General features: G+C 44.0%; 1 protein-coding gene across 2 annotated transcripts in view; it reads right to left on the bottom strand.

The window, feature by feature from the left end:
* FAM189A1 (family with sequence similarity 189 member A1) overlaps window positions 1–13,268 on the bottom strand; it is a 408,034-nt gene that overhangs the window by 261,120 nt on the left and 133,646 nt on the right. For both annotated transcript variants that reach the window (XM_038746877.1, XM_038746876.1), the window contains exon 2: window positions 5,296–5,352. In XM_038746877.1, the coding sequence (XP_038602805.1) occupies window positions 5,296–5,352 (57 nt within the window). The remainder of the gene's footprint in view (window positions 1–5,295; window positions 5,353–13,268) is intronic.

Here is a 13,268-nt window from a genome sequence, read left to right as displayed (position 1 = left end):
GCCAGAAACAGCACGGCTTAGTGGAAAGAGCATGGGTTTAGAAGTCAGAGGTCATGGGTTCTAATCCTGGCTGTATGACTTTGGGCAAGTCACTTAACTTCTCTGTGCCTCAGTTACCTCATCTGTAAAATGGGGAAGAAGACTGTGAGCCCCCCGTGGGACAACCTGATAACCTTGTATCTACCCCAGCACTTAGAACAGTGCTTGGCAGATAATAAGCGCTTAACAAATACCATCATTATTATTATTATTATTAACCCCCATTTTACAAATAACAGGCACAGAGAAGTGAAGTGACTTGCCCAAGCCTGTCTAATCTGGTCACACAGCAGACTGGTGGTGGAGGAAGGATTAGAACTCATGTCCTCGGAGTCCCAGGCTCATGCTCATTCCACTAGGCCACGCTGCTTCTCACTGCCCTGGAGACATACACTCAAGCAAATGTGAAAAAGATCAAAATGAACCAATGGCGGTTATTAAGCTCTATGTGCAGGCCACTGCACTGAACGCTTGGAAGAGTATGATACAATGGAGTTGGCAGACACGAAATGTGACTTCCTTCATGGGGCTAGACCACATGGGGCTAGACCACAGCAAACAATAAGGCTGTATAATAGTAATTATGATGTGCAATCAACGGGTATTGGGGCAAACACTGTGCTAAGTGCTGAGATAGAAGATAACTGGATCGGACACAGTCCTGCCTGAAAAGTATGAGGTAGAAAGGATGTTCACTTCCGACCGAATGTGGGAAGTCATTTGGAGGTGGGGAGCCCAGAGGTTCAGCACTGTGGAGAGGGTCAGTCTTTCAGGAGGCACAGGACTTGTACAGGACAAAAAATAAGAATTACAGGGGAAGAAGGGTGCTGTCTTTATCCTCCACTCGGTTATTCATTCATGCATTACTCAATTGCATTTATTGAGAGGTTACTGCATGCAAAGCACTATACTAAGCACTTGGGAAAGTACTATATAGCAACAGACACATTCCCCGACCACAAGTTCACAGTCTAGATGGGGAGAAAAATATTAATAAACCTAAAAAAATAAAATTATCAGTTTCTTAGGAACAGGGCATGTGTTGCTTCTTTGCTTTGTTCTTACTAAACTTTTAGTAAACTGCATTGCGCAGTGCGGGTGCTCAATTAATACTATTATTCCTAGAAAGGGGTGGGAAAGAAACTGGAGGAAGAGGGAGAGTGAAAAGGAGGGGAAAGCAGTGTGAAGCAGAGTGGCCTAGTGGATATAGCATGGGCTTGGGATTCAGAAGGACCTGGATTCTAATCTCTGCTCTGCCACTTGTCTGCTGTATGACCTTGGGCAAGTCGCTTCACTTCTCTGGGCCTTGGTTACCTTATCTGTAAAATGGGGATTAAGGTTGTGAGCCCCATGTGGTACAACCTGAATACCCTGTATCTACCCCAGTGCTTAGAACAGTACTTGGCACATGGTATGCTTTTACCAAATACCATCATTATTATTAATCTTGTCTGCGGTGTAACCTTGGGGAAGTCACTTAGCTTAGAGAAGCAGCGTGACTCAGTGGAAAGAGCATGGGCTTTGGAGTCAGAGGTCATGGGTTCAAATCCCGACTCCACCAATTGTCAGCTAAGTGACTTTCGGCAAGTCACTTAACTTCCAGCGCTTAGAACAGTACTTTGCACATAGTAAGCACTTAATAAATGTCATCATTATTATTGTTATTCTCTGTGCCTCAGTTACCTCATCTGTAAAATGGGGATTAAGACTGTGAGCCCTCCCCTGGGACAACCTGATCACCTTATAACCTCCCCAGCGCTTAGAACAGTGCTTTGCACATAGTAAGTACTTAATAAATGCTATCATTATTATTATTATTCTCTGTCCATCAGTTCCCTCATCTTTAAATGGGGATTCAGACTGTAAGCCTCATGTGGGACATGGACTGTGTCCAACCCGATTAACTTGTATCTACCCCAGCGTTTGAAACAGTGCATGGCCCTTAGTAAGTGCTTAACAAATACCATTAAAAAAAGATTTAAAAAAATGATACGGGAAGAGAGAAGGGGAAGGAGGATCTGTTTACCAGCTTAAAGCAACCTCCTCATCTGCCACTACTTCCATATGTGCACCAATGGAACAGACGCAGGATTTGGGAAAGGGCCCAGAAATGCAACCTCCCAGCCTTGAACCTGTGGCTGAATCGCTGGGGCCCCGACTTCTGCTGAATTTCTGGAGAAAGTCCTAGGTCAGAGGGAAGCGGGCAGCTGGCAAGAGTTCCTCTGCATGTCTTCAGTCTCTTTCTGTCTTCGAAACGGAGAACGGGTCAACAACGTATGCTCACCTAGCCCCTAAAACTTTAGGGAAAAACTAATGACTCTAGGGAATTTCATTGGCATCATCTTTGAGCCCCACTACCAGACAGTAAGACAGTATGTCCAACAGTGAGAGTCAGAAATGGGGCTTCCCAGTGGGACTAGAGCAGGGATCACATACAACGAAGCAATATCTATTACAGTGCTATTTTGCAGGGCAGGACATGGAAGGAGAATGAATCAGGGCAGGAAATGCTCAAACAGCTCCTGCAACAGCAAATGGAAATGGAGTAACTTCACACAGAGAGGACAGGACGGTCATTTTAAAGATCCTGACTTACTTAAAAGTCTCCATCAACTGATTTCTCTGCTCTTTATCCCTTGTTACACCCCAGTTCCTTCCAAACAAACTTCCTAATCGTCCTTTACTCTTAGCTCTCCTGCCTCACCGTGCTGCTTGTCTTTCTTCCAATCTGAGAGAATCCCCCACTAGAAGTTCAACCAACACCCTTTTTTTAATAATAATGATGACATTTGTTAAGCACTTACTATGTGCAAAGCACTGTTCTAAGCGCTGGGGGGGGGGGACACAAGGTGATCAGGTTGTCCCACATAGGGCTCACAGTCTTAATCCCCATTCTACAGATGAGGTAACTGAAGCTCAGAGAAGTTAAGTGACTTGCCCAAGGTCACACAGCAGGCATGTGGCAGAGCCAGGATTAGAACCCATGACCTCTGACTCCCAAGCCCGTGCTCTTTCCACTGAGCCACGCTGCTTCCCTTTTTTTAATGGTACTTGCTAAGCACTTACGATACACCAAACTCTCTGCTAAGCAATACGGCATATACAAGATAATCAGGTTGGACACAGGCCCTGTCTCACATGGGGTTCACGATCTAAGAAGAAGGGAGTAGGATTTAATCCCTATTATACAGATGAGGTAACTGAGGTACTGAAAAGTTAAGCAATTTGCCCAAGGTCGCACAGCAGTTAAGTGGCGGAGCTGGGATTAGAACCCAGGTCCTCCAACTCCTAGGCCCATGCTCTTTCCACTGGGATGGGTACTTCCCTCCCCTCCTTCAATGTCCTCCTGAAAATCATCTCTTCTACTTAGCCTTCCCTAAATAATGTCTCCAATTTCCCAGTACTGCCATTCCTTTGATGACTTCAACAGCACCCTAATGATTTTTTTTATTTACCTCATTCATTCATTCAATCGCACTTACTGTGCACAGGGCACCATACTAAACACTTGGAAAGCACAATTCGGCAACAGGTAGACACAATCCCTGCCCAACAACGGGCACACAGTCTAGAAGGGGGAGTGGGTGGATTATTTTTATTTGTACTCACACTCTATCATATAGTCAATTCATGTCTGCTGTCTTCTCTGTGAAATTGTAAACTTTTCAAAAGTGGGATGATGCTCATGTGTCTTTTAGGTGTTACCTAAGCACTTGGTTCTGTGTTGTGCATCAAATAGGTGCTCATTCACTACTGCTGCGGATGGGGAAAAAAATCATACATGACGATAACAAACTTTTAGGAAAGAACACTGGCAGATCCTCTGGATTAGTTATTACAACAATCGAGATGGAGGTGGCTTGCCTCCAAAAGCCGCTTCTGCAAGACTGGGAAACCAAAAGGAAGAATCCAGAATGGGTGCTGGGAGAATCAAACGGTAGCATCACCGTGGAGGACAATAAGTATTTGTTTCTTCAGTCGGCAAATATTAATAATATTCACATCATTAGCATTCTCTTTAAACACAAAGGACCTGGTTTCATCTTCCCAAGAGGAATTTTCAGCCAACCAACTGAGAGCATTTAGCTGAGTACCCATGTGAAGCCAACTTGGTATTTACCCAGTCCCAGCCCCACAGTCCTTAAGTACATATCCCTATACTTTCCCATTCCCCCATTAGTAATTTATTTTAATGTCTGTCTCCTTCTCTAGATGGTTGGCTCCTGATGGGCAGAGACTGTGTTTAGCAACTGTAGTGTACTTTCCCGAGCGCTTAGCACAGTGCTCTGCATACAGAGGGTGCTCAATACCACTGACTGATTGATGGACTAACTGTAGGCAGTACAAGGAAGAGCGCAAGAGAATTAGTTAGTGGACATGATCTACTCTAGACTGTAAGCTCCTTTTGGGCAGAGAGTATGTCTTCCAACTCTGCTATATCGTACTCTCCCAAGCGCTTAGTACAGTGCTCTGCCCACAGTAAACATTCAATAAATACAAGCGGTTGACTATTAAAAAAGAAAATATATATGGGACGCTAAAATATAATGGAATGTACTAGTTTCCCATCTCCACCATCATTTTCTATGTCTTCTATTTCACTGTTTCTTGCATTTTGCTCAAAAAAATTAGACCTCATAAAAAAAAAACCCCAGAAAACCACAGATACATAATGAGAGGTCAAAACATATATGTTTCATCGTGAAAACTGGATAGAAAAATCCATGCACATAAGGAACTTCTATCTTCTTTGCCAGAGGCTAAAATAAAGCCTTCTGCACTTCCCCAGTGCTGTGGATTTCCTCTAACTCACACTAGAGGAATCAGCCAGGCCTGTGCTGCCTAAACAGTTTACAATCACATACTATGTCTCTGTTCGCCCTAGAAAGCCAAAAAAAACCACATTTTACCCGTCTCCAAAATCAAAAAATTGCCACTCCTTGTAGTCAGACAAATACAAGATGCTTTAGTCCTTATGTTTTTATATTTAAAGGAAAAACAGCAAATTTCTCTTATATGTATGTTTGCTGCCAAAAAAATGCATACTGGATAACACCTTTTGAAATTCTCCTGGAACGAAATGTAAAACAAACTTTGAAAGCAGCAGTATGCTGCTTTTCTTTTTTAAGAGGCTTCTCAACATCACAATGGAAACATTTTAGCCGGCTTCTTAAAAAGCACATTTGGCATTTAATCGTGGGGTACGGGAGTAAAGACACTATTCTGATCGAATCTCAAGCCTTGGCTTTTACTTACCACAAGCGAGAGGGGTCTTTTCCAAGAAACAACACCAATCAATCCTGACAACAGCACCTGAAAGCAAATGTAAGGTCAGAAGAGTGCAATGGTCAACTTAAGTCACCCTTAAAGAAGCTTTGAAAACAGACTGATATTCAGAGAACCCGTTGACCGAGTGGAAAGGTAGTCAGAGGACAGTCAGACTGACAGTCAGGGAATCCTAGCCCTGCCACTTGCCTACGGTGTGACCGTGAGCAAGTCACTTAACTTCTCTGTGCCTCAGTTTCCTCACCTGCCAAACGGAGACTCAATCCCTGTTCTCCCTTCTAGAATGTGGACCCCACGTGGGACAAGGACCGAGTCCAATGTGAATACTTTGGATCTACCCCAGGGCTTAGAAAAGGGTCTGACACAGTTAAACGCTTAAGAAACACCACATCTATTACACTCGATGTTGACTAATAATAATAATAGTGGCATTTATTAAGCGCTTACTGTGTGCCAAGCACTGTTCTGAGCACTGGGGAGGTTACAAGGTGATGAGGTTGTTCCCCGGCGGGTTCACAGTCTTCATCCCCATTTTACAGATGAGGCAACTGAGGCACAGAGAAGTTACGTGATTTGCCCAAAGTCACACAGCTGACAATTGGCAGAGCCGGGATTTGAACCCATGACCTCCGACTCCAAAGCCCATGCTCTTTCCACTGAGCCACGCTGCTTCTCTATTCTCTGAATATTTATTGTAAAACTGAACTGGCAAAATTTCTCTCACTACATAGAATATTGCTCTGAAACCAAAATAAAACCTCCAAAATACAATACATGAAAACCTTGTTTTGTCTAGCAAACACACACTGTGCTTTGCTGTCAGTGTGCAGATGTGTATATTTTTGTGTATCATCTCTGTAATTATGGTTAACTATCTTATTTCCTCCTCCATGTTTAAGTAATCCCTAAAGAGCAGGGGAAGCCATGGAGAGAAAGGGAGGTTTCTCCATCCCCCACCGCCCATCAAAAAAAAATTGTGTTTTCCTGACACTTATTCACCAATTGAGACCAGGAATTTCAAGATCTTTTTAAAGAGGGATGGACACAGCACTAGCCTTATGGGCTTTCAAAATCCGAGGAACTAAGGGTGGCAAAACGGGGAAAATGTGAGTGAAAAGTGGAACTGAGTTTCCTAACTTTAAGGGATCATTTGTTTCTCAGATGGTGGAAGGATGAGAGTTCACTACACCACTACTAGCAATTACATAAAGGTTACTTTGAAGACAAACCTTCATACTTTTGTGCTAAAAATGGCCGGAAATCTCAATATGGTTTAAGGGCAATACAGTATACAGTTGATTCACATGCAAAGCTGTCATTTTGAGAGACATGTAAATTCAATTTTATGAAACTGCAAAGAGCACAGGTTTTGTAAACACACAGAAACTTCTATTACATTCATGAAAATAGCACCTCTACCCAAAACAACTATGCACACATATACATTCAGGGACCACGGAGAAGCAGCGTTGTTCAGTGGAAAGAGCACGGGCTTGGAAGTCAGAGGTCATGGGTTCTAATCCCAGCTCCGCCAATTGTCAGCTGTGTGACTTTGGGCAAGTCACTTCACTTCTCTGGGCCTCAGTTCCCTCATCTGTAAAAAGGGGATGAAGACTGTGAGCCCCACGTGGGACAACCTGATCACCTTGTATCCCCCCAGCGCTAAGAACAGTGTTTTGCACATAGTAAGCGCTTAACAAATACTATCATTATTATTAGCCAGAGATAATCAAAAGTATTTGATAACATTCCTCCAGTCTGTAAGCTCGTTTAGGACAGGGAACATGTCGACCAACTCTTATAGTGTCCTCTCCCAAGCGCTTAGTTCAGTGTTATGCACACAGTAAGCACTCAATAAATAGGATTGACTGACAGATTTCCTTTGCAAAGTACAGGGAGTTTACAATAGAAGACAGAATTCTTGCCCATGAGGATTTTATCAACTACCTGGAAAGATGACAGACAAAAATAATTTGAAAACAGGTGGAACAATAACAACTATCATATTTGTTAAGCATTTACTACTTGCCAATTGCTCTGCTAACCGCTAGGATGATAATAATTGTGGTATTTGTTAAGGACTATGTGCCAGGCACTGTACTAAGCTCCGGGGTGGACACAAGCAAATCAGGTTGGACACAGTCCCTGCCCCACATGGGGCTCACAGTCTCAATCCCCATTTTACAGATGAGGGAACCGAGGCACAGAGAAGTTAAGTGACTTGCCCAAGATCACACAGCAGGCAAGTGGCGGAGCTGGAATTAGAACCCATGACCTTCTGACTCCCATGCCTATGCTCTATCCATTATGCAGCTGATGAAATGCCTTAAAAGCCAATGGTCAGGAGCTTCTGACTGATTAGAGAAGCAGCATGGCTCAGTGGAAAGAGCCCGGGCTTGGGACTCAGAGGTCATGGGTTCAAATCCTGACTCCGCCATTTGTCAGTTGTGTGACTTTGGGAAAGTCACTTAACTTCTCTGGGCCTCAGTTACCTCACCTGGAAAATGGGGATTAAGACTGTGAGCCCCACGTGGGACAACCTGATCACCTTGTATCCTCCCCAGCACATAGAACAGTACTTTGCACATAGTAAGCACTTAACAAATGCCATCATTATTATTATTACTGTTATGTGCAGATGAATAGGTAATCACTGGAGGTTTGGAGGAAGTTCATTCATTCATTCAATCACATTCACTGAGTGCTTACTGTGCGCAGAGCTCTGTAATAAGCACTAAGGAGAGTATAACAGAGTCCGTAGACTCAATCCCTACCCAAAAGGAATTTACAGTCCAGAGGGGGAGACTGACATTAAAAGCAATTAATGATATGTACATAAGTGCTGCAGGCGGAGGGTGGGGTGAATATCAGGTGTTTAAAGGTTACAGATCCAAATAATAATAATAATAATAATGGCATTTGTTTAGCACTTACTATGTGCAAAGCACTACTCGAAGTGCTGGGGAGGCTACAAGATGATCAGGTTGTCCCACGGGGGGCTCACAGTCAATCCCCATTTTACAGATGAGGTAACTGAGGCACAGAGAAGTGAAGTGACTTGCCCAAAGTCACACAGCTGGTATTTGGTGGAGCCGGCATTTGAACCCATGACCACTGACTCCAAAGTCCATGCTCTTTCTACTGAGCCACACTGCGAGGTGATGCACAAGGGGGAGGGAGTAAGGGAAGTGAAGGATTAGTCATGAAAGGCCTCCTGGAGATGTGATTTTAATAAGTCTTTTAAGCGGGGGGAGGGTGGTGGTCTGCCATTATATGAAGGGGAAGGGAGGACTTGGGCAAAGTGTCGGCGGGGAGATAGACAAGATTGAGGTAAAATAAGTAGGTTGGCATGAGAGCAATGGAGTACACTAGCTGGGTTGTAGTAGAAAATCGGCAAAATATAGTAGGAGGGAGAGAGCTGATTGAATGTCACAGAGCCAAATGGCTCAAATAGTATTTATAGTTCAAAGTGGATCCACATGATTTACGATGCCCTTTCCTGAAAGGAATTTTGCAGTATAGTCCATGAGTATCACACAAACAAGCTGAAAACAGTAAAAACACAAAAGCAAGATATGACAAGGGAAGTGATAAATACAGTAAATGCAATTAGGGTACTGGGGCTGGAGAAGTAATTTCAGGCTTCTCTGTGACTCAGACAGAAAGCAAGGGCTGGAGAGGCAGTGAACCAGCGTTTTAATCCCGGCTCTGCCACTTTCCTGCCTTGGGACCGCGGGCAAGTCCCCCTACTGCTCGGTGTCTCAGTTTCCTCATTCGTAAAATACAAATTTGTAAAACACAAATATGAGTTCTGCCTCCTCCTTAGGGTGTAGAGCCCCAGTGTCCGATGTCCAATCTTATTATCTTGTATCTATCCCAGCCCTTAGGATGCTACTTAAGGAGTGTGGCTCAGTGGAAAGAGCCCGGGCTTGGGAGTCAGAGGTCATGGGTTCTAATCCCAGCTCCGCCACTTATCGGCTGTGTGACTTTGGGCAAGTCACTTCACTTCTCTGTGCCTCAGTTGCCTCATCTGTAAAATGGGGATGAAGCCTGTGAGCCCCACGTGGAGCAATCTGATCATCATCATCAATCGTATTGAGCGCTTACTATGTGCAGAGCACTGTACTAAGCGCTTGGGAAGTACAAATTGGCAACATATAGAGACAGTCCCTACCCAACAGTGGGCTCACAGTCTTAAAAGATCTGATCACCTTGTATCTCCCTGGTGCTTAGAACAGTGCTTTGCACATAGTAAGTGCTTAACAAATACCATCGTTATTATTACTTGGTACATAGCAAATGCTTAACAAAAACCATCACCATCCTCATTGTCTTATGCCATGGAGTTGTCTCCGACCCAGAGTGATGCTATGGACTCCTTTCTCCCAAAACACCCCACCGCCGTCAGCAATCATTCTGGTAGTGTATCCATAGTGTTCTTTTGATAAAACTACGGAAGTGGTTTACCATTGCCTCCTTCCGCGCAGTCAATTTGTCTCCTCCCTCAACTCTCTCCCACGCCGCTGCTGCCCAGCACAGGTGAATTTTGACTTGTAGCCGAATTGCCTTCCACTCACTAGCCACTGGCCAAGCTAAGAATGGGTAGGCCTCCACTTGACTCTCCCTCCCGTAGTCGAGACTGGTAGAGTACTGGAAACTCTCCAGGTGCAACCCTGAGAGGGGATCATCATTATTATTATTCAATAAATCAATGATATTTATTGCAGAGCACTGTACTAAGCATTTGGGAGAGTACAATATAACAGAGTCAGAGTCGGTGGGCACGTTCCCAGCCCACAACAAGCTTACAGTCTATAATAATAATAATATAATTTTGGTGTTTGTTAAGCACTTACTATGTGCAAAGCACTGTTCTAAGCGCTGGGGAGGATACAAGGTGATCAGGTTGTCCCATGGGGGGCTCACAGTCTTAATCTCCAGTTTACAGATGAGGTAACTGAGGCCCAGAGAAGTGAAGTGACTTGCCCAAAGTCACACAGCTGACAAGTGGCGGAGCCAGGATTTGAACCCATGACCTCTGACTCCTAAGTCCATGCTCTTTCCACTGAGCCACGCTGAAGACAAATACATGCTTGAACAGGGGGATGGGTTGGGGCCACATTCCTGGTATTGAGAGCTGGCATTATAATAATATAATATTATTATATTGGCATTATATACCAATATATTATAATATATAATCCGGTATTAATAATACCATTATTATTATGGTAATATATTGGTTATTATTAATTATTAATTAATATTAATAAATTATGATTGTGCACAATTGCCGTAATAATTAATAATGTGGTATTATAATAATGTTTTTATACCTGTCCAACATCAGTGACATTATCACACTCCAACATCAAGCATGCTGGCACCAAAGCAGGCAAGGGCGCATTCTCACACACAAAAAAAACACCACAGAACTATGGTACAGATTGCAGGATGGGGCACAAGAAACCATTCATATTAACATCTCCCTCATTCCACCAGCCACATGACCCCCCTCCCTCCCTCCGCCCTACCACCTTCCCCTCCCCACAGCACATGTATATATTTCTACATATTTATTACTCTATTCTTTATTTGTACATATTTACTATACTTATTTTATTAATGATGTGCATGTAGCTGTAACCCTATTCTGATGGTATAATAATAATAATGATGATGGTATTTGTTAAGTGCTTACTATGTGCAAAGCACTGTTCTAAGCACTGGGGGGATACAAGGTGATCAGGTTGCCCCACATGGGGCTCACAGTCTTAATCCCCATTTTTACAGATGAGGGGACTGAGGCACAGAGAAGTTAAGTGATTTGCCCAAAGTCACACAGGATGGACACCTGTCTACTTGTTTTGCTTAGTTGTCTGCCTCACCCCTTCTAGACTGTGAGCCTATTGTTGGGTAGGGACTGTCTCTATATGTTGCCATTTTGTACTTCCCAAGCGCTTAGTACAGTGCTCTGCACACAGTAAGTGCTCAATAAACAATAATAATGGCATTTATTAAGCGCTTACCCTGTGCAAAGCACTGTTCTAAGTGCTGGGAAGGTTACAAGGTGATCAGGTTGTCCCACGGAGGGGCTCACAGTCTTCATCCCCATTTTACAGATGAGGGAACTGAGGCCCAGAGAAGTGAAGTGACTTGCCCAAAGTCACACAGCTGACAATTGGCGGAGGCGGGCTTTGAACCCATGACCTCTGACTCCAAAGCCTGGGCTCTTTCCACTGAGCCACGCTGCTTCTCTCAATATGATTGAGTGAATGAATGAGTGGCAGGGCTAGAAACGGCACCTGAGGAGTGCCCCATCTATCTATCGATGGTGTTTACTTAGCGCTTACTATGTGCAGAGCAAAATACTAAGGGCTTGGGAGAGTACGATGCAGTTGTTCGATATTATCCCTGCCTCTGAGGAGGGTCTCGAATGCTAAAACTCACAGGCCTAGCTCTGCATCCAATCCACTCATCATCATCATCATCAATCGTATTTATTGAGCGCTTACCGTGTGCAGAGCACCGTACTAAGCGCTTGGGAAGTACAAATTGGCAACATATAGAGACAGTCCCTACCCAACAATGGGCTCACAGTCTAAAAGGGGGAGACAGAGAACAAAACCAAACATACTAACAAAATAAAATAAATAGAATAGATATGTACAAGCAAAATAAATAAATAAATAAATAAATAGAGTTATAAATATGTACAAACACATATACATATGTACAGGTGCTGTGGGGAAGGGAAGGAGGTAAGATGGGGGGATGGAGAGGGGGGCGAGGGGGAGAGGAAGGAAGGGGCTCAGTCTGGGAAGGCCTCCTGGAGGAGGTGAGCTCTCAGTAGGGCCTTGAAGGGAGGAAGAGAGCTAGCTTGGCGGATGGGCAGAGGGAGGGCATTCCAAGCCAGGGGGATGACGTGGGCCGGGGGTCGATGGCAGGACAGGTGAGAACGAGGTACGGTGAGGACCTAGGCAACTCTCCCCACAAAGTTATACTGTACTCTCCAAAGCACTTTAATAAAGTGCTCAATCAAGCAATCGTATTTACTGAGCGCTTACTGTGCGCAGCACACTGTACTAAGTGCTTGGGAGGGTGCAACACAACAACAGACACATTCCATGCCCACAATGAGTTCTGCACTTGATAAGCACTCAATCAATATCATTGTTTGATTGATTTAATTAAATATCATTTTTTTAGTATTAAGATCTTGAAAATCCCCTAACCAAACCCATGGTTACAGTTGCCTACATACTAGTAGGTATACTAGTGGGAATAATAATAATAATGATGGCATTTATTAAGCGCTATGTGCAAAGCACTGTTCTAAGCACTGGGGAGGTACAAGGTGATCAGGTTGTCCCACGGGGGGGCTACCAATCAATCCCCATTTTACAGATGAGGTAACTGAGGTCCAGAGAAGTGAAGTGACTTGCCCAAAGTCACACAGCTGACAATTGGCAGAGCCAGGATTTGAACCCATGACCACTGCCTCCAAAGCCCGTGCTCTTTCCACTGAGCCAAGCTGCTTCTTACTCTAGACTGTAAGCTCATTGTGGGGAGGGAATGCGTCTGCCTGTTATATTGTTCTCTCCCAAGCACTTAGTACAGTGCTCTGCACATAGTAAGTGCTCAATAAATACAATTGGCTGACTGATAGGTTCTCATTCCTGAAGTCTCTGCGCCTAGACTGGGGCTCGTCTGTCGTTCATGATGGGAAACACAATCATTGTAATATTAGGATTTCTCTCCCTTCAAGGAAACCTTTTCAAAGTGAAGCTTCGTTGAACTGCAACCTTGCTATCCCCTAAAAGTCCCAAGCCGGTTGACTAAAATATCAGGAAAAGAAAAAAAGGGTGCCTAGTGGAAGCAGTTAAACAGAATCATCATCATCAATCGTATTTATTGAGCGCTTACTATGTGCAGAGCACTGT

This window comes from Tachyglossus aculeatus, chromosome 5, assembly GCF_015852505.1.
Source record: "Tachyglossus aculeatus isolate mTacAcu1 chromosome 5, mTacAcu1.pri, whole genome shotgun sequence".
In the NCBI taxonomy this organism is placed as follows: domain Eukaryota; kingdom Metazoa; phylum Chordata; class Mammalia; order Monotremata; family Tachyglossidae; genus Tachyglossus; species Tachyglossus aculeatus.
The sequence above is the reverse complement of the archived record's forward strand: the minus strand, read 5'-3'. Positions and strand labels throughout refer to the sequence as shown.